This window comes from Apiospora aurea (genome assembly GCF_038362705.1).
Source record: "Apiospora aurea strain CBS 24483 chromosome Unknown utg000001l_segment0_segment0, whole genome shotgun sequence".
Taxonomy (NCBI): Eukaryota; Fungi; Ascomycota; class Sordariomycetes; order Amphisphaeriales; family Apiosporaceae; genus Apiospora; species Apiospora aurea.
In genome coordinates this window covers 2,014,097-2,032,706 of record NW_027117388.1, presented here as the reverse complement: position 1 = coordinate 2,032,706, position 18,610 = coordinate 2,014,097, and the positions used below count along the sequence as shown (strand labels likewise).

At 54.7% G+C, this 18,610-nt stretch overlaps 4 protein-coding genes across 4 annotated transcripts; 2 read left to right on the top strand and 2 right to left on the bottom strand.

Annotated features, from left to right (window-relative positions):
- Positions 1–2,181: 2,181 nt before the first annotated feature.
- On the top strand, positions 2,182–4,752 carry PG986_000634 (Mechanosensitive ion channel-domain-containing protein; the record flags this gene model as incomplete). The annotated part of the gene is made up of 1 exon (XM_066836856.1): positions 2,182–4,752. One exon carries the CDS (start codon positions 2,182–2,184, stop codon positions 4,750–4,752), a length of 2,571 nt encoding a protein of 856 aa, XP_066705749.1.
- Positions 4,753–5,560: 808 nt separating this feature from the next.
- On the bottom strand, positions 5,561–7,233 carry PG986_000633 (palmitoyltransferase PFA3; the record flags this gene model as incomplete). The annotated part of the gene is made up of 2 exons (XM_066836855.1): positions 5,561–7,002; positions 7,080–7,233. 2 exons carry the CDS (start codon positions 7,231–7,233, stop codon positions 5,561–5,563), a joined length of 1,596 nt encoding a protein of 531 aa, XP_066705748.1.
- Positions 7,234–8,313: 1,080 nt separating this feature from the next.
- PG986_000632 (WSC domain-containing protein) lies at positions 8,314–10,138 on the bottom strand (the record flags this gene model as incomplete). The annotated part of the gene is made up of 4 exons (XM_066836854.1): positions 8,314–9,116; positions 9,176–9,678; positions 9,739–9,895; positions 9,973–10,138. The coding sequence occupies 4 exons, from the start codon at positions 10,136–10,138 to the stop codon at positions 8,314–8,316; spliced, it is 1,629 nt and encodes a 542-aa protein (XP_066705747.1).
- A 4,808-nt stretch (positions 10,139–14,946) lies between these two features.
- On the top strand, positions 14,947–17,756 carry PG986_000631 (uncharacterized protein; the record flags this gene model as incomplete). The annotated part of the gene is made up of 2 exons (XM_066836853.1): positions 14,947–17,568; positions 17,655–17,756. 2 exons carry the CDS (start codon positions 14,947–14,949, stop codon positions 17,754–17,756), a joined length of 2,724 nt encoding a protein of 907 aa, XP_066705746.1.
- Positions 17,757–18,610: the final 854 nt, after the last annotated feature.

Genomic DNA, 18,610 nt, shown 5'->3' with positions numbered 1-18,610 from the left:
GACGTCTTCCTCCAGTATTTTCCACGGTTGGGGGTTTATGCGTGCTCGGGGATTGTGCGGAATCCAAATGGCGCTCTGCGATTGCTCGACGTTTTAGCCTTATCAGTCAACACCAAACTCAAAGCACTGGGAAAAAGGAAGGGAAGGGTGCGCCGGTATGATGGCTTGCAGTGGCTTGCAGTAGCGCGCCCGTGAGGCTCCCCTTATCGGCCGAGCATTGTGTCAGGATCGAATGGAGGGAGAGATGGAAACATTGAGGACGAAGAAGCAGTTCTCCAGAAACCGATCGGTCAATCTCCGTCGCATTGTGTTCGTTGCGGCGAGGGCCGTCAGTGGCAAGATAATGGGATGGTCTAGAACGCAGGCAGTCCGTTTTGTTTATCAGCGATGGCAGTTGGGTTATGAGACGGTACCGAACCCGTCCGTGGTACTGCCCCCCCACGGGCCATCCGCCATTTCCCCTGAGCAGGGAGGATGGTTCGGTATTAACCGCCGTGCTGCGTCGACTTCTTAGCAGCCCCTGCATTGGATGATCGTCCCTGTTGCCTGCAGTCACAGCGTACTTATACGAAAGTGCGGGACTGTCGACATGTAGGCCTATTAGTGATCCCTCGGGCTACTGATTATCACTCACGATAACCAGTCGAACCAGTAGAACATTCCAAATGTACCGTCCCATCAGTCTTATCAACAACTCTATCTGCACTGGGATCGGCCAGCTTGGGACGTGCTATGAGATGCGACATGACGTCGAGCCGGAAATCCTATGTACGTTGGAGCTCTCTCCGGCACAACATGCAAAACAAACAGACTTCAAGCACAATTAGGCATTGAGTGATTGATTGATGGTTCCTCTGTGCTCTGCGCGTGCATTGCACAGTACAGAGGCGGGAGTGAACGCCTGCTTCCTGCTCCTTGCTTCACTGCACTGGCAGCGTGGGGCGTGCTAGTTCCAGGCGTGGCGTCCAGGTCCCGCCGCCAAGATCTGCCGGTGGAACCGCCTCAGTGGATCGCCCAGCTCTTGCTAAGACTTGATGCGATCGCCTTCCCACAAGCCTATCAGAAAATTGAGCAACCGGTGGGGCGGCAGGCCAAGAGCAGGCCAAGAGCAAGCAAGCAAGACTCGCAAGACACCAAGAGAGAGAGAGAGAGCTCACTGCAGAGTGGGCCGAAAAATACACCGCACAGCTGACTTGTACCGTCAAGCCTGTATACTATTCTACCTATCATAATAGCCTTAAAAACAGATGTAAAAACAAGAGAAAAATATAGATAGTAGATTTCAAGTCGAAATAAACAGCTATATTTCTTTTAAGATCTTTAAGTGTTCTTTAGGTGGTGTTATCGTTTTTAGAATGGCTGCAATGCGTTCGCGGTCTTATTTTTATCACCCACCTGTCTGCCCTGCGGCCCTGCCGCGTCATATCCAATTCTGACACTCCCCTACCTGCGCCGATGGAGCACCTCGGTAGGGATGGGTTAGTAGCCTGTATTAGTAGCTGGCTCGTGTAGTCGTGGGAAATACCTGTACTTCGAGCTGGTAGTCAAGTGCCTACGTGTAGGGGTTGCAGGGATCGAGGGTTTGCGAATACTCCATGGCCCATCGGCTGGGTTGCTGGTGGTTGCGCACGCAGCAGCTTGCAGAGTCGCCAAACCTCCAGCTCCAGCACCCAGCACCCAGCACCCAGCACGCTCCCGCTCGGCTCGCCAAAGAGGGAAAGAGACTGGCTGATTCTCTGATTCCTACATATTTCTCAGGATTCGAGACCTTCCTTTCTCCATCTTTTTCTCCATCGATTAAGCAGTCCGTCTCCTCACCTGGCTCTTCTCTTGCCTTCGGATCTCTGGGTTCATCACATTCGTTTTCAGCACGCAATTGCAGTACCACGCTCCCCAGTCTTTTAATTCCCCAGCTATCCCATCGCCAAGCATCATCACCACTAGCACATCCCTCCTTGTGGCCTCTTCCCTCGACAACTGCTTGCTGGCTGCTTCACTTCCACTGGAATCAACCGTGTTCCACCAAGAAAGGGCGTGGGAGCTACTCGACTGTTCTGTTTGTTCCGTTGGTATCAGTGTCCTTACTGGCATCGGTAATACTACCAACCCACGCCACAGGAGTAACCGCCTCTTCGTCTGCGACTGCCTCTGGAGTTCATGACATCTCATTGAGACAAGACCATGACTTCTCGGCAGTCCTTCGACATGGGACCTCCTCATCTCCATCATCCATCATCATTCGAGCTGGCCGAAACATCATCACAGAATCAATACCACAACCACAACCAGGCCTCTGTCGACTCGGAGAAGCACCCCTGTGAGCATCACCAGCACGATACTTCCTCCAACACGCTGTACCGTGCTCCCACTGCTTCCGACGACGTCATGTCGGAGAGCGACCGAGAGACGCAGCAGGACCGGGAAACCCAGGATCGTCGGGACCACGCCGCTCGCCTTAACGACGACCTGATGCTGCTCGGCATCGAACGCAAGATCAGCAACCAGGAAGAGCTGAACAAGTCCCAATCAAGACGTTCAGATCGTTCGGAAATCATTAAGGAAGACGTCTTTAACGCACCCACCAACGTTAACAACCTGCCTAACGCACTACCAAGAGAGGCGGAGGAGGAGCCTAGCAAGATCTTTAACGCCCTCAAGCGCATCAAGAAGCTTCCTCGCGCCGCTCGATACATCTTCTACCTGCTTCCAATCTTCCTGATCCTGCTCATCCCCGTCTTCCTCGGCATCTTCTTACCTCAAGAAAAACAGCCCGTGATTGGCGGAGATGGAGGCGTGCAGCTGCTATGGTTCGGTATTTGGCTCGAGATCGTCTGGCTGACCCTATGGGCTGCTAGAATTTGTACGGCAATTCTGCCGTTCCTAGTCAGGTTCGGCGCTAAGATTCTCGGTTCCGGAAACCCGAAGAAATGGAAGGCCATGGGCGAGCAGATGGAACTGCACACGGCCCTGTTCCTTTGGATGCTGGCCGTGCTGATCTCCTTCAAGCCGATCGTCAACAACCATAAGGTGGCCGCGCCAGAACCCGATCGATTCCCTCATATCACCTGGATCGAGGTCGTCCAGAAGGTCATCATTGCCCTGTTCGTGCTGGCGGCCCTGAATTTCGTCGAGAAGGCCATCATCCAGTGGATTGCCAACACTTTCCACAAACGCACGTACATGATCAGGATCGAGACGAACAAACAGTATATCGCCTACCTGGTTCACTTGTTCCAGTACTCTGGAGATCGCCTGGCCACCGAAGAATCAGTTTCTGGGTACAATGCCTCCGGAACCAAAACGCCCTTGCGGCAGCTCCAGCAAACCGTTGGAAAGACGTTCAACAAGGTTGGTGATGTTGCCAACCGCGTGGCTGGTGATTTCACTGGCCGTGAAGTACGTCTCAGCAACCACCCTCGAAAGGTCGTATCGGAACTCCTTCGCAACTCGAGCTCTGCGCAGGTCCTAGCCCGTCGTCTATTCCGCACGTACGCTAAGGACGGCGCTGATGTCCTGACCCCGGATGATCTCAGCCCTGCATTCCCGACCGAGGAGGATGCCGAAGCCGCATTCTCTATATTCGACCGCGACCTGAACGGCGATGTTTCTCTGGAAGAACTCGAGGCTTTCTGCGACGAGGTCCACCGCGAGAAGAAGGCGATCACTGCGTCATTGAAGGACCTGGATTCCGTTATAAAGAAGCTGGACCAGACGTTCCTTACCATCGTCGTCATCATCACCATCATCGTCTTCATCTCGATCATTTCTGCGTCTGCCAGCGCCGCTTTGGCCTCTGCCGGTACCGCTGTCTTGGGTCTGGCCTGGGTTCTGCAGGCTACTGCCCAAGAGTTCCTCCAGTCCATCATTTTCGTGTTTGTGAAGCACCCGTTCGATGTCGGTGACCGTATCACGGTGTACGGTAACACCGGCGCTACAGGCACCGGTGACGACTACTACGTGACGGAAATTTCCCTCCTGTACACTGAATTCAAGAAGATGGAAGGACACATCGTCCAGGCGCCTAACTCGGTTTTGAACACGCTCTTCATTCTCAACCATCGACGATCCGGTAGCTTGGCAGATGTCTTCAAACTGCGCATGGCCTTCGGCACGCCTAAAGAAATGATTGAGGAGCTGCAAGCACGCATGACCGAGTTCGTCTCTGCCAACCGACGCGACTACACCGGCAAGATCATCACCGAGTTGACGACCATCGAAGACACCTACGCCATCGCCCTCAACTTCATCACCTTCCACAAGTCGAGCTTCCAGAACGAGCTGATCCGTCTCACGCGCCACAACAAGTTCGCCTTGGAGCTCTCCAAGCAGACGGCTGCCATTGGCATCCAACAACCGCGCAGGCAGCTCCAGATCGCCGGCGAAGACTTCCCCGTGTATCAGACGAACATCCAGCCGCCCCAGAGTACCGACCCCTACGGCCAGCAGTCCATCGACCACTCCAAGCTGACGGCGACGCGCCGCCAACGCTCCAACTCGTCGCGGTTCAGCAACAACAATGACATGGACTTTTACCAGGACGTCTTTGCCGCGCGCAAGCAGACCCCCGTGTTCGCGCACCCCCCGCGCATCCCCGAGGAGGCGGTCGCCAGCGGCGCCAACCTCGAAAAGACGGCTAGTAAGGCTAGCAGGGCTGGCAGCAGCCGCGGCGGTCTGTTCCACCGGACCATGACTCTTAGGCAGAGTCTGGACCGGCACAGCAACCGCAGTAACGAACGACACGACATGGTATAGACAATTAAAAATTAGACGTAATTCAGACTGATGACCCTAAAAACAATAGACTATGGATAGTATAAACCGAAATCCCTAATCCGAATTTATAATTCTTTCAAAGCCTGGAATCTATTTCGTCCGTGATTTGATATGTGTTTATGCCGGTATAAAGTACCCATTGCGGTCCTTCGAGCCTCGAATAACAGCCCCTTTTTATAGTGTATCCCCTTAATGACGACAACGCTGCCCCCACCATATCGTGGCGTCCTGTATTGACTAGGGAATAATCAGTACCGTGGCATAATGTTTATTTAATTAATAGTATTAGGTAACACTCTTAATACACAATTAAGCCAGTCGATTACTTGTTTTGAATGTAGAAATTTTATTATACTACCTAGGTATTATCCCAAGGGCAGCGTTGTCGCCATCAAGGGGATACTTGCCATCGCCTGAGGTCGCGCTTCTACAACGTGACTGAAGACTTCCAGCTCATTGGGCTTGTCGATGAAGATAATGCGCTTTCTATATTCCAAGTAATGCCGTATAGGCGATTAACTATAAAAATCATACATGTTGAAAAGAAAAAACACGCTCGCCCAGAAAACCCCCCATGCAAGTCTGTATCGTACGTTTAGTTGAACACCGTCAAAGAGGCAAAAGCAGAGAAGGCCACGCCCGCTAATACAATCTCTCTCTCTCTCACACAACACACGTCCAATCATGCTGACCTCGTTACCGTTTGCCCAAAAACCTTTGTCCTGTAATGCCCCAGGACAACCTGATCGGAAGCCTAACCCCCCAAAGATATAATAGCGTGGTTAGGTTAATCTACATCCTCGTCGTCTTTCGACGCGGCGATGAAGGGACTCGATTCCGTCCTTGGTGACGATTTTCGCAATAACCCACTGGCACCGCTCCTGGCCCAGGCCCCGTTCGTCACCAGGTTCATCGCGGTATTCTCTGCGTTGGCGTCGTCGTCGCCGCCACTGTCCGTGTCATAGTCGTCGTCATGCTCGATGTCGATGCCTTGAGAGCTCAGCTTTCTCATAGAAACCGAATTCGCCGGCTCGTCCACGAACAGATCGGGATCACGCCCGAGCACACGGTCCGCCTTGGAGGGTGCCCGGCGGCCAGCGCTGGCACGAGGAGGCGCTGCTGCAGGGGTGTTGAGGTAGTGCCGCGTCGTTCCGTTCTGCTCTGGCTCGTAAGGCTGGCTCCGGATGAAGTTGGGTGTCTCGACGCCCCATCCGGCGGCTTCCTCGCGTCGTCGCTGCTCCTCGCGTTCCCTCGAAAGTCGCTCTCGTGCGGCTATCCACTTCGGGCTGGCCTCCCATGCCCAGCCATCACCAGTCGTGTTGATGATGGGGAGGAACCAGAGCAGCGGCGAGGGCCCAAAGAGATGCAGCAGGTTTCGTTTTGCGCCGAGGTCGAAAGCGTTGGGCAGCTTCTCCGAGTCCTGCTCATCCAAGTATTCCTCGTACCGTTTCCGGGATCGCATCCGCTCCATCTCCTCGTACGACATGTGCGCGGGGCGCACCTCGTTGTTTCCATCCAGGCTCACATGAACTTCTCCCTCTTCCGGGCGCGTGACCCCCGGCAGCGCGTTCGCATGGATGTCGAGGAGCTGCTGGCCGTATTTGGGGAGCGCCATGCCGTCGCCATTGTGTTGCGCAGTGTACTGGTTCTGCATCGATTTGCGGATCGGCGACAGGTAGCGCGTCTTCTCCAAGCACTCGATGGTCGTCTGGCCCTTGCTCGCCAGCAGGATGTGCCACCCTGTGAATACGCCCACCACCAGGCCAATGATACCTGAGACTACCGCCAGCATGATGTAGTTGACGGGCATGAGCGTGTCGACGTATTGTGTCTGTTTGACAAGCTCGGCCCAGACCCAGGAGCCGGAGACGGCGAAGCTGAAGAAGCAAAATAGCGTGGTGTAAATTAGGAAGAGCAGGAAGGCTTTGTGGTTCCGCAGGCCGATGCAAGTCGCAAGCCAGGGGCAGTGGTGGTCCATCTTCAGAACACATCTCCTACAGGTGCTACAGTGGTGGGCGCGGTCGGGCTTGCGAGCCTGGCATTTCTTGCAGAAGCGCAATTCGCCATTCGATTTGACGGTAAACGAGGTCGCCGAGGGAGGGGCGATGGTCGGGAGGGTCGAGTAGCCGTAATCGTTGGTCGTGCTGCCGGGCGGCGTGAAGACTGCGGTGGTGTAGGACCAGTTCAGGAGGCCGTAGAGGATAACGCTGCCGATCGACGATGCCGTGCCTGGGATTCCGCTGAGATCAGTACCGGTGCTGAATGGGCAATAGTCAAGTTCGCAACGGCCTCGAGGGGCAACTTACCAGTCCAGGCAGTCGACGATTTGGATGAGCTACTTCCTATATTGACGTCGACCCACACCGCCCAGGTCGTAACAGAGTAGACAAAAGCCAAGGGGAAATACGTCAAGCAGCTACAGCAATACCGTTCAACCCGGCGAGCCCATCGTCGCGCCATGTTGGTGGATGCAAAGGTGGGTGATAAACTCCTCGTATCCATGAGGTAGGTACAGACAGGCCGGGAACGAAGAAGGAAGTGCTGGGGGGGGCTTAAAAGAATGTAGAGGTAAGAGAGGGCCGCGTCTTGATTCACCGCATGTTCTGGAAAATCTACAGCAAGCCAAGTCGGCCGGTCAAATCCAACGATTGCAGTCGTAGTTTGCGCCAGAGAAAGATGGAAGCAAGCACAGAAAAGAAAGAAAAGACAAGTACAATGAACGGGACAGCATCGACAGCGAGGTGGGAGTGTCAGATCGTTGGTAAACCTGGGCGAAAACTACGAGGCCTGGGGGAACGTAACCTTTGCAGGGGGTTAGAGGGGCCTGTGGCGGTGCAGTTCCCCGATAGCCACCGACTATAGCACCTAAAACAGGGACCGACGCGCAACTATCGACCGCTAGAGCCGGGGGGGGCCACCGTATCTGTTCTAGAACACAGCCTGGAAGCATCGCAATAAGAAGATTCTTCTCTGTCGGTAACAACACATATTGATCCATCAATACCACTTAGTACACAAGGACACATGCACACATCACGGCGGACACAGAGTTTGATGCACAGGATTCGGTGTATCAAGATCAAATTGATTGGTTGGATTGATTGCACTCGTGGTGCACATGAACGATGTCGCCATCTGAGACCAAGTCTGCACAGAGAAATCGAAAGGGTAAACCACCTCTTACCAGAAGAGATGTATGCTGGCCCAAAATGCAAACACCCTCCTATGGATAAGGGTGTCTTCTTGTCCTTGAAACGCCTTACGAAAGTTCCCTCGTATGCAATGCCAATGCCCGCTACACCGTTGTTTTATGTCATTTTTCTGTCTCGCTCCCTCCATGCAGTTGCTGTAAGCTGCTCGCTGCACAGCTCGTTCAGCTGAATCAAATATGCTTTGTTCCAAGAGCAGCACAAAAAAGAAGAGAGAAGTCATGATATGAGGGCGATTGAAACAAGCCCAAACATCACGATGCAATATCCGCCATGTACGGCCGCTCCCTAGTATCTTCATCGAATTGAAATGGAAAAATCCACAAAGCCTTTAGGCACGGTGAACACCGTGGCCGTGACGGCGCAGGTGGCTGCGATGGTGCTCGGATCGGCCAGCAATGCCAGAGTAGACAGTCGTGGTCGTGACGACGTCTTCGGTGACGTACTTGACGGCCTCCTCCCAGACGATCTCCTGGACTTGACCACCGTTGGTGACGGTCTGAGTGCTCACAGCCTCGTACGAGACGTTGGGGTCAGACGAGGGAGCAGGCGTGGTGGCGGGTGTAGGTGCTGGCGACGGCACGGATGAAGTGGTGCCAGCAGCCGGGGCGGCAAGCGCTTCCTTAAAGGGCTTGGCCGGGGCCGGAGCCGGAGCCGGGACGGCGGAAGAGCTGGGAGCAGCAGAGGAGGGAGCGGGGGCAGCAGCGGCAGGAGGGGTCGTGGACTCAAGGAAGATGCCACCACCGGGGTACGAGGAGGAGGTACCCGGCTGGTAGGTGAGGGTAGGTTGGCTGAACGAGCTGTCCGCGGTCTTGGTGGGCTTTCCGCCACCGAAGAGGCTCGTGAAGAATCCGCCAGCTCCGCCCTTGTAAGGGGTAGCAGACTCGGGGCCGGCCTGGACGGGAACATTTCCGGGCAAAGCGTTGAGAACCTTGTTGAGAGCGCCACCGACCACATTTTCCTTGGCAATGGCCATAGGGGGGTTGATCTTGCACTTGTTCTGCTCAGACTCGGTCTGAAGGGTGAGGAGGTGGCAGTCCGAAACCTCACCAGAGGGGTTGGTGCAGTTGCCAATAACATCCTGCAGGAAGTCGGGTTGCCAGCCAGTCATGAAATCACCGTGGAATCCAAATCCTGAGAGAAGAAACTATTAGCATGACGGGTTGTTCACACAATGGGACATCACTACTCACCAGTAGGATCGCCGTTGGACACGACGAACTTGCCGGGCTTGCCCTTGAAAGCGTTGGTGTTCCAGATGATCTCGTAGAAGAGAGTGACCAGGCGGGTGTCGAAGCCCTCGGGGCAGTTGCCGTCCTGCACGAGATCGGGGTAGGCCATGTGCGACTTGTGATCCTCAGAGTCGACGTCCTTTCCGTTCCAGCAAGACGGGAAGGCCAGCTCGAGACGGATACCGTCGGGGCAGTTGTTGTCGAGGTAATCCTTGGTGGGCATGAAGTGGCGGAACAGAGACGCCTCGGGAGCCTTGGAGTAATCCAGGCAGTTGAAGCCAACCGCACGCGACTCGAGGTCTTCCTGCTTTGTCTGGCCCAGGGCTGCCCAGTTGGACTGGGGCGGGTCGGGCTGGTCGGGGTTTCCAAGAGGGTAGTTTCGCTTGTAGTTGCTTCCAGCGATCATCTTGAAGCCCTCGGGGAACGCCTTGACGTTGTTCTTGGGGTCGCGGAACAGGTAGTAGCTAGGCCATGTTAGCAGGTTTGCTCCAGTCGCCAGACGGACCTCTCCATCGGGTACTTACGACAGCATGCCTCCGACCTGATCGACAGCCTCAAAGGTGCCATCTTCGTGCATGAAGTACATGGAAGGAGTCCAGTAGGCAGACATATCCTCCTTGGCAGCGCAAGAGGTGCAGTCTCCACCGCGAAGCTCGCCGAAGCCTGCGGACTCGGAGAATCCTATTTCACACAACACCAATCAGCATCAAGTCTTTCCATTCCAACTCAACAAACAGGGAGGTACAAACAAAACTTACCGCTGGAGCCGTGAATCGCATGAACGTGCGAGCCAATCTCACCAAAGTCGACCAAAGGGTCGAGGCGAGCCATGGCAAGTCTTCCGCGGCATTCCATGCGGAAGAAGGCCGAGACGCCAGCAATGGCGTCAAGGCAGGCGACAAGATAAACCAGGGATTTGGTCATCTTGGCGGTTGGGATGTTGATTTGGGGAGTGAGTTCAATCAACAGAGGACGAAGGGGGGTTATATGTCGTCCTAGTGGATAGTAGGTGTCGACGGGGTTGGCGTGTGGTTTGAGTTATGGATGATGTGAATCCAAAGACGTCAAGTCGAGTCGAATTGGTGAATGGTTTGGTTAATGGGGCCAAAACGTTCAGAAAGAGATCTCAAAAATGAGCGGAAGACCAATGAAAGATTGGTCGAGGAGGTTGCTTGACAATGGAAATGTCGGCGATTGTTGTGGATTGGCTGCGCCTTCCCTCTTTGGATAGTTGTCGCGAATTGCGGGCAGCGGTTCTTGCGACAAGATGCAGAATGAGTGAATCGCAGATGCCGGCTTTGTCAATATTGCCCAACTTCCGATGGTGACCGGTTGCTTGAAGTCGAGGTTGCGGAGTATGCGACCGGCGTAGGTGCGCACGACTTAAGTGAGAGACGCCAACGACTGTGTAGGAAAGGCCCGAAGACTTTCCTGGGATGCGATCACTTGTAGTAGCGGATACCAACCACGCAAAAGAAGGAAGGAAGAATGCCAGAAGAAGGCTTGTCGTGTTCTCTGGCCGGGCAGGTGGTAGGTAAAGAGGGAGTTGGTGAAAGTGAGTGCGATCAACACAGGTTGAAGGAAATGAGTGTGGATGCCCGCTTTCTAGATATGAGGGTCCAGTCAACTGGGCGCGCTATCGAGAAGGACTGGCGGGAAGGTGGCTACACAGAGCGTCGGGAGGAGGTGAGGTGAAAAATGAACGAATGCGTGGGTATGGTTGGGGAGGAAAAGAATGGGCAAGGAGGACAGAAGAAGTGTAGTGCAATTCAATCGGTACCTGGGCGGAGGAGGAGGTGGTCAAACAAAAGGGCTGGCGGTACAAGCACTTGACGCCCCCGCCCGTTAAACACGGAACGAGCAGAACCACTTGCCATCAATCAATCAATCAACCACCGCCAGGAGCGGGACACACACTCGCACACACACACACACACACACCAGGAGAGAAGGTTGGGCAAGCGAGAGACATGGGGGGGTCACCATCCCATTGGCGCTTCCTCTGCACATCAATCTGATTCGATCCACTGTGATAATCTCCTTTGCCTGTAGGTACACTCGGTACGCAACACCGCACAACAAGTTTGTTTCTCGCCTGCAGTACGGACGGAGTGCTGCTGCGCGCATTGCTGCGCTGACAGCCGCTGGCTACCAACGACCCACAAGAGCACATACCTGTACGTAGTAGGCTAAGGGGGCACCGAGGCAAGAAGCAAAAAAAGGGGGTCACGGGCAGGGTGTTGGTCAGCAGGGATCTCTCGAACCCATGTCACTTACCCTGGAGGATCCTCATCTTGGCACACGAAGTTAATTAAGGCCTGCCCCCAAGCAATTGGGCATTCCTTCAGGGTTCGTCTGGTGTCTCTTGCCATTTGCTTGGTGCCTGGGAGCCCGGAGCTCCAAGGAGCTCCATGGGTTCTGGCAAACGGCTCCGTAATCACAAAGTGGTCTTGGAAATTTGGGAGGGGGTTTGCCATTTCTTCTTATTTCCCCTCCCCTTTAAAGAAACGAACAATGCACGTAGAGTTTCCAGGATATCGAAATGACGTAGATTTTGCATAACATGAGCGACTTTGCTGTAGTCCTGAAGTCGAGTCAGCCTGTCACTTGAGGTACGGAATTGCAGAGGCGTTCTGGCGGCCCCCGTACCCGCCTAAGGTCCTACATATGTATAAGTACATACATTTTAGGCACAGCCGTTGGCTGCACTTTTGCAAGGGCTGCGCCATCTCGTCCTGTACCTGCCTTAGTCCAACTGCCACCGGCGGGAATCCAGTTACCCCCACACTGCATAGAGCCGACAACAGAGGCCAACAGAGGCCGACGGGAAGTGGTCACACATTCACCCGTTCTATATCCTATTTTCTATGAAGAACGTACGACACTTATCATGCCAGCGCATCCTACGTTGTCCCCAACCAACATTCTGTGTGTCCAGTCACAAGGTGCTGCTGCATCTCATTGCACACGGGCTGAGATGGCGAGCCAATTTGTGGCAGGGATGGTCGATGGTCCAGTTGAGCCAGCACTAACATCCACCGGACACCACCCCGACGACCTTAATAATGCGCACTCTCCATTTATTACTTAGTAATGGGTGGCGCATAAGCAGCAGTACAGGCGGAACTACGTAGGTACCTTGATACTGCTGCCTCTATTTTGGGTACATAGGTAGTCATGTTTGCACAATAGCCCCGGGGAAACAGAGATAACAACTACCAGGTACCAGCCTGGCTGGCGGCAAGGCAAGGCTAGCTGCTCAGCCTGCCCAGGCTACATAGGCTAGGCAGCGCCTATCTTGATCAAACGGCGGCGCTCTGCTTCTTCCTCATCCCACGTCTTCTAATCTCACGTCCGTGCCCTAGGCTGCTGGTTCACCCGTGAGCGGAGACTTGCGCCGGGCCGAGCAAGGTGTCACAGCTCGCTTGTAGGCGTATGATAAAATGCTGTCGGGGCGGATGCTGGCGTCTGGGAGATAGCTAGCATGTGGTGTCCTGCAGCCCGTAGATATTGGTTGCGCAGCTCACGGTGCATAATATGGCTGCATTGCTTGTGTGCCATGTACAGCAGTCAGCAGTCCTGCGAAAGGGGCCAGTCAGGCAGCCAGGCCAGATACAAGTAGAAAAGGAGGGGTGGGGTGGTAACCAAGATCTTCCCATCATCCCGGCGTGGGGCTGCCTAACATGGGAAGGACATTCAGGGGTGCCATGGCTAAGCCCTTGAAACTCGTTTCAGCACCCTCCTGGCCAGGGGGCCACTAGCCAATCAGATGGGCTGTCCGGGCGGATGATTTCTATCTCGGGAAGTTAATTCAGGGGTATCCCTTTATCGCGTCGATGCGAATTGCAGGTGCCGGATAGGCCGCTGCCCGCCCTCGTTTGCCGTCCCAGCCGGGGGATAGGTACTGGCGCTGCCGACCACCGACGCTTGCGATGCGACTCTGCGACTCTGCGACTCCGCGGTAAGAGCTGGCGTCAAACGTAGCATACATATTAGAAGAGTGCGCTCATTGGGTTGTGCGTGCTGATATGTGGCACAAGTGTCGAGCGACTCAATGGAGACTATCTCGGCCTGCATCCTTGGAGTGTGTCTATGTATTTAGATCAGTCACGATGCTATTCAGAGTCTTAGACCCTTCCTTCGCTGGCGGGTCATCTCCCCTCTGTATTACTTAGTAGTATGCAAACGGCCGAGTTCATGCATGGCATGGTGTCTGGCTTTTTACTTTCCCCCTTGCTTGCATCTCTCGTCAGCTTGACGTGCCCGGCGAGCAGTTTGCTCATGGATTCTGCTTCTTCATCTGCTGATTCGAAATTGACGATTGGAGCACACCGCGCAACGAAGCACGACTCATCTTGTCATTCGAACAAATCAGGGAGGGGGTCTGACAAGATTGCCCGCTCATTTCCAGCTACGTCACACACGCCGGCATCAGATCGGGCTTATCCGGCCCAAGTGCGGTGCCACCAAGCTCAAAAGAGCCAGCTCTGCAGATCAAAATGACAATTGCTGCCGATCGTCTCAATTGTCAAGGTCTCCCAGAATTGTGTCGCAAGAAAAGGAGTTTGTAGTGGTAGTTGACTCGTGGAGAGGCCCGCCGCCCGCTGCGGGAGACGGAGTCTATCTCTTTTAATCATCCTAAATCTCCATTTCCACAATTACAAGCTCGTGCTTCTATAGCGATCAGCTGCGCCGTCTTTTTGCTTCTTGCCCATCACGTTGCCACGAGGCGGACAGGTACGTATTTCATCATCATCGCTGGCCAGCTCGCCGTGTTTCGATCAACCAACCCGTTCGAGGGGACCATCGTTTAAAGTTGTTCTTCCATGCTTGCATGCTGCTAGGAAATGGCTTGCAATCCCTGTCTGGAGTAGCATCGTCCCCTCGTGGCTTTCAGATGACAGGTCGACTTGCATAGTAGTAGTATTTCCAAGGGTCTCAAACCGTTCCTGTATCATCGCCACCTCCACCTTTCCTATCTATCCATATGGAATACTCCGTTTGCTGCTTCATATGCTGTTGTTACCCGACAACAGTATCTCAAATTTCGGCTGTCGGCTGCTTGTAACACAGGTCACGAGAAGGATGGGCATAACGGGTCTCTTTAAAGCAATTCTAACCCCGGGCCGGTGGCGACGCTGCATAGGCCATGCTATTGGTACGATTAGAATGGCAAGCATCGTGAGGTTTATCGCCCTTTGCCATCATCTACTAGTCTACTAGTCCCCTAGACCAGATCAGGTGCACGCCGACGAGCATTTGTATCTTGACCTAATGGTGACAACTTATTCGCGCTCGAGATAGAAGGCGCACTCTCTAGAATATGTGGAATGTTACAGCATTTGGGTGCCAGGTATGCATTTCATCTGGGGTAGCGTACGGTAAGTCTAGAAAAGAACCATAGATGGTGCAGGCTTTGACAAGATGAATTCATCGCAGTCACCTAAATGTCGACGCCAGCGATTGCGGATGCAGTTACTTGCTTAGTTTCCTGGCATCGGCAGCTCTGGTCCTCTGGATCATTTCAATTGGTCCGCTTACCTAATCCGGATCGGTGGCGCCACAGCCGACCGCTGAGTTCAAGCCACTTTAAGGAGGAGATGCATGTCGCGTGTTGACATGCACCGGGTCGCCCAGCGCAGAACCAGCCCACTTTGCAACTTAGCTCGCCTCCAACGACTCCCCTATGATGACCCTTATGATGATATGAAGTATTCGATATTCGTGCAATCATGGACGATCTTTCAGGGCTCGATTGGTCGTCGACCCAGTCGGCGCAAGGCACCAACAAGCCAAATCTAATGACGATGAACAGCCAGGGCAGCAACTTCTACCCGTCCCTACGTCCGAGCCCGTCCCCTCAGGTATCCGGTAGGAACACGCCCATGTCCGCTCAAGGCTCGGGACTGGGTGCGCCCAAGCCCCCCGCCGCCGCCGCCAACAAACCCGCGATGGACAGTTTCAGCAATCTGGTCAACTTTGGCGGCGCCAAGAGCAATGCCAACCTCAGCCTCCGGGAACGGCAGGAGCAGATGGAAGCGGAAAAGAGGAGGAAAGCAGAGGAGCAGAAACAACAAATGCAGTCACAATACGGGAACGGTCAGTTCTGGGATAGTCTAGGCCAGGGCTCCGCCAATGCTTCGCGCACCGCATCGCCGGCAGCTTTCCCCCAGAACGGCCAGGCCAAGGCCGCCGGCGACGACGACGACGACCTGTTCGCGGCTTTCAACAGGAATACAAAGGTCGACAACGCGAGCCATTATCCGCCCCCGCTTCAACCATCTTCTGGCAAGACCACGCCGGCGAACGCAGCTATGCTGGACCTTGGCAATCCGAGCGCCTGGTCTCAGCCCGCGGCATCCCCTTCTGGGGCCCTCGGCGACGATGACGACGACCCGTTCGGTCTGAACCAAGTTCGGCCAAGTCAATCTCAACAACCACCCGCTTCTGCGCCTATGGACGACGACGACGACGACTTCTTGGGCGACCTGGCAAAGCCAGTGGAAGAGGTGCGCCGCAAAGCCCAAGCAGCTCAGCCAGCAGCCCAGCCTGGCAAGCCGATCGAGGACTCCAGCTCCAGTTCCGACTCCGAGCCCGAACCAGAACCCCATCGACCTCGCGGCGATCGCGGCGGTGACGATCCCTTTGACAAAGCAGTTGCAGAATTGGTCGATATGGGATTTACCCCTGAAAATGCTCGACGCGGGCTCACAGAGAATGGCGCGGGACTTAATATCCAAGCAGCTGTTAGCTGGCTTCTGGATGATGCGCACAAGAAGTCTAGAAGAGAGAAGCCGGGAGCGCAGGGCGTCTCTAACGAGCGAAGCAGAACACGCGATGACACTGGACGGTCCAGGAACAACGGCAGCCCAGCTTGGATGAGAGAAGATCAGTCCGACTTCCCGCAACGTTCCGGCACCGCGTCACCGGGCGATGTATCAAGCGATATTCAGCAGCGCGCAGCCGCCATGGGCGCAAGTTTCTTCAAAACGGCAAACACCCTGTGGAAGACGGGCCAGAAGCAGGTGCAAAAAGCCGTGGCTGAGTTCAACCAAGAAGGCGTTGTTGACCCGAACCAGCCGAAATGGATGCGGTCAGCGCAGCAAGAGAGGCCATCTGCGCCGGAAAGGCAGCGCCCATCGGCAACGGACGAGGCCATGATGCTCGAACCGGGTATGCGACCCGAACGGGCTTCGCGCCCAAAGGAATCCCGGGATCGGTCTCCGGCCTTACCTGTGCGTTCTGCTAGTTCGTCATCCAGCGCCGCCCCCAAATGGCAACAGCAGGCCTCGAAACCTTCGGTAGATCCTCGGTCCCGTCTCAGCAAGCAAGCCATTGAAGAGCAAACCGCCCAGGCATATGTCAGCCCGGCTCGCCGGAAGAAGACGGCGACGCCGCAACCACAAGCGCCGGCCGAGCCCGAACCGGACCTGTTATTCAATTCGACCGCGCCGCCAGCTCGGACACAGCCCTCACCAGCTCCCGGGAAACCGGCGACGCCGGTTTCCCGTACCATCACACCCAGACCTCCAGTGCCTACTCGGCAGATCCCAGCCGTCTCGCCAGCTGTCCTGCAGGCGTCTACAAAACACCGAATGGACGGTACCGCGCACTTCAAACGTGGTGACTTTGACGCCGCGCATACATCCTACACAAACTCCCTACAAGGCATCCCGCAGGCCCACCCGATATGCATCGTACTACTTACGAACCGATCCCTTACTGCTCTCAAGACCGGTAGCCCTAAGCAGGCGGTTGAGGACGCAGACAACGCGATGAAGATCATCGGGCCCTCTCGCGGTGAAGGCGAAAAGGTCACGCTCGGGGACGGCGAGAGTCGGGACATGAAAGAGCTGTACGGTAAGGCACTGAGCCGCAAAGCCGAAGCGCTCGAACAAATGGAGAAGTGGAACGATGCCGCGAACGTATGGCAGCTATGCGTCGAGGCCGGCCTGGGCGGCCCCACTGCCACCGCTGGCCGCCAACGCTGCCAAAAGGCGCTGGCGCCGAAGCCGAAGCCTGCTCCGGTGGCGGCCAAGCCGCGGCCCAAGCCTTCGGCCTTGTCCGATATGGCGCCGCAGAAGGACTCGGAGGCGGTCCAGAGGCTCAGGGCTGCCAACCAGGCCGCCGAGGCGGCCGACGACGAGAAGTTTGCTTTGAGCGAGAAGGTAGACGCCCGCATCTCCATGTGGCGGGACGGCAAGCGGGATAACCTACGTGCGTTGCTTGGCAGCATGGATCAGGTCCTGTGGGAGGGCAGCGGCTGGAAGAAGGTCGGTCTACATGAGCTGGTCATGGCCAACAAGGTCAAAATCAACTACATGAAGGCCATCGGAAAGACGCACCCTGACAAGGTAGGCATTTCGCCCCTCTCCCCCCTTTCTTTAATTTTGGCTGGCGACAGTTGATACTGACTATATTTTCTTCTCCAAAACAACAGCTGCCACAGGACGCCTCGACCGAGGTAAAACTTATCGCCGCCACCGTGTTTGCCACCTTGAACGAAGCATGGGACAAGTTCAAGGCCGAGAACGGGCTTTAATAATAGCCTCCCGAGGAAAGGAGACACGGTTTCATGGTACATTCTGGAGTTGATAGAAGAGGGGTGTAGAGGTTTGTTTAGATGGAATGGGCATGAACGAGACGAGAGTTATGAAGAGGCATGATTGATACCTTTGTAGGCATGGACTGGAGAGTGCCTGGAGAGGGAAGCTCGCACGCGTGGTAGACAGATCCGGCCATTGTTATCTTTCATATTCGAACATATGACAGAGTGCTTACTCTTTGCTACGCTACGATGCTGGAATCTGGTGATATTGACTTCGGCTTCCAGACAACTCCCGGGCTATTTACACCATGACCGTGTGTATAAAAAGTGCTACTCAGGACTAGGATACCACGCGCCACGGCTTGTCATTTGAGACCATCACAGCATCGGGCCAAACGCAAAAAGGATCTCGTCAAGAGCTGCGAGTTGTATGTGTACCAATGTAGCTTATATACCCTTTACCTTTCACAAGATGGTCCATAGGTAGAGTGACCCGCAGCTAGCTACTTCATGATGAGGAGCTACTGTGGTCGTAAACTTCGCCTCATCGTCCATAGGAACGCAGCATGGGAGAACCTTTTGCGTAACGATGTCATCAAGCATGTCTATATACGCGACAACAACGTCTAGATGGATAATGAGCTTCTCGTACCGGTCTAGACTATATGATCTCTACATGTAGGATACGCAGTACAGCTGAACACCCTGAGTACAAGTCTACTTCATTACATGGAATCAGGTTGTAGTTGTTACTATTGATGGACGAATAAAGCCTGATACGGTAGCTGTTGCGGGATAGGAAGACCGACCGCTGAATAGTTACATAGCGGCTCATCACTCGAATCCGG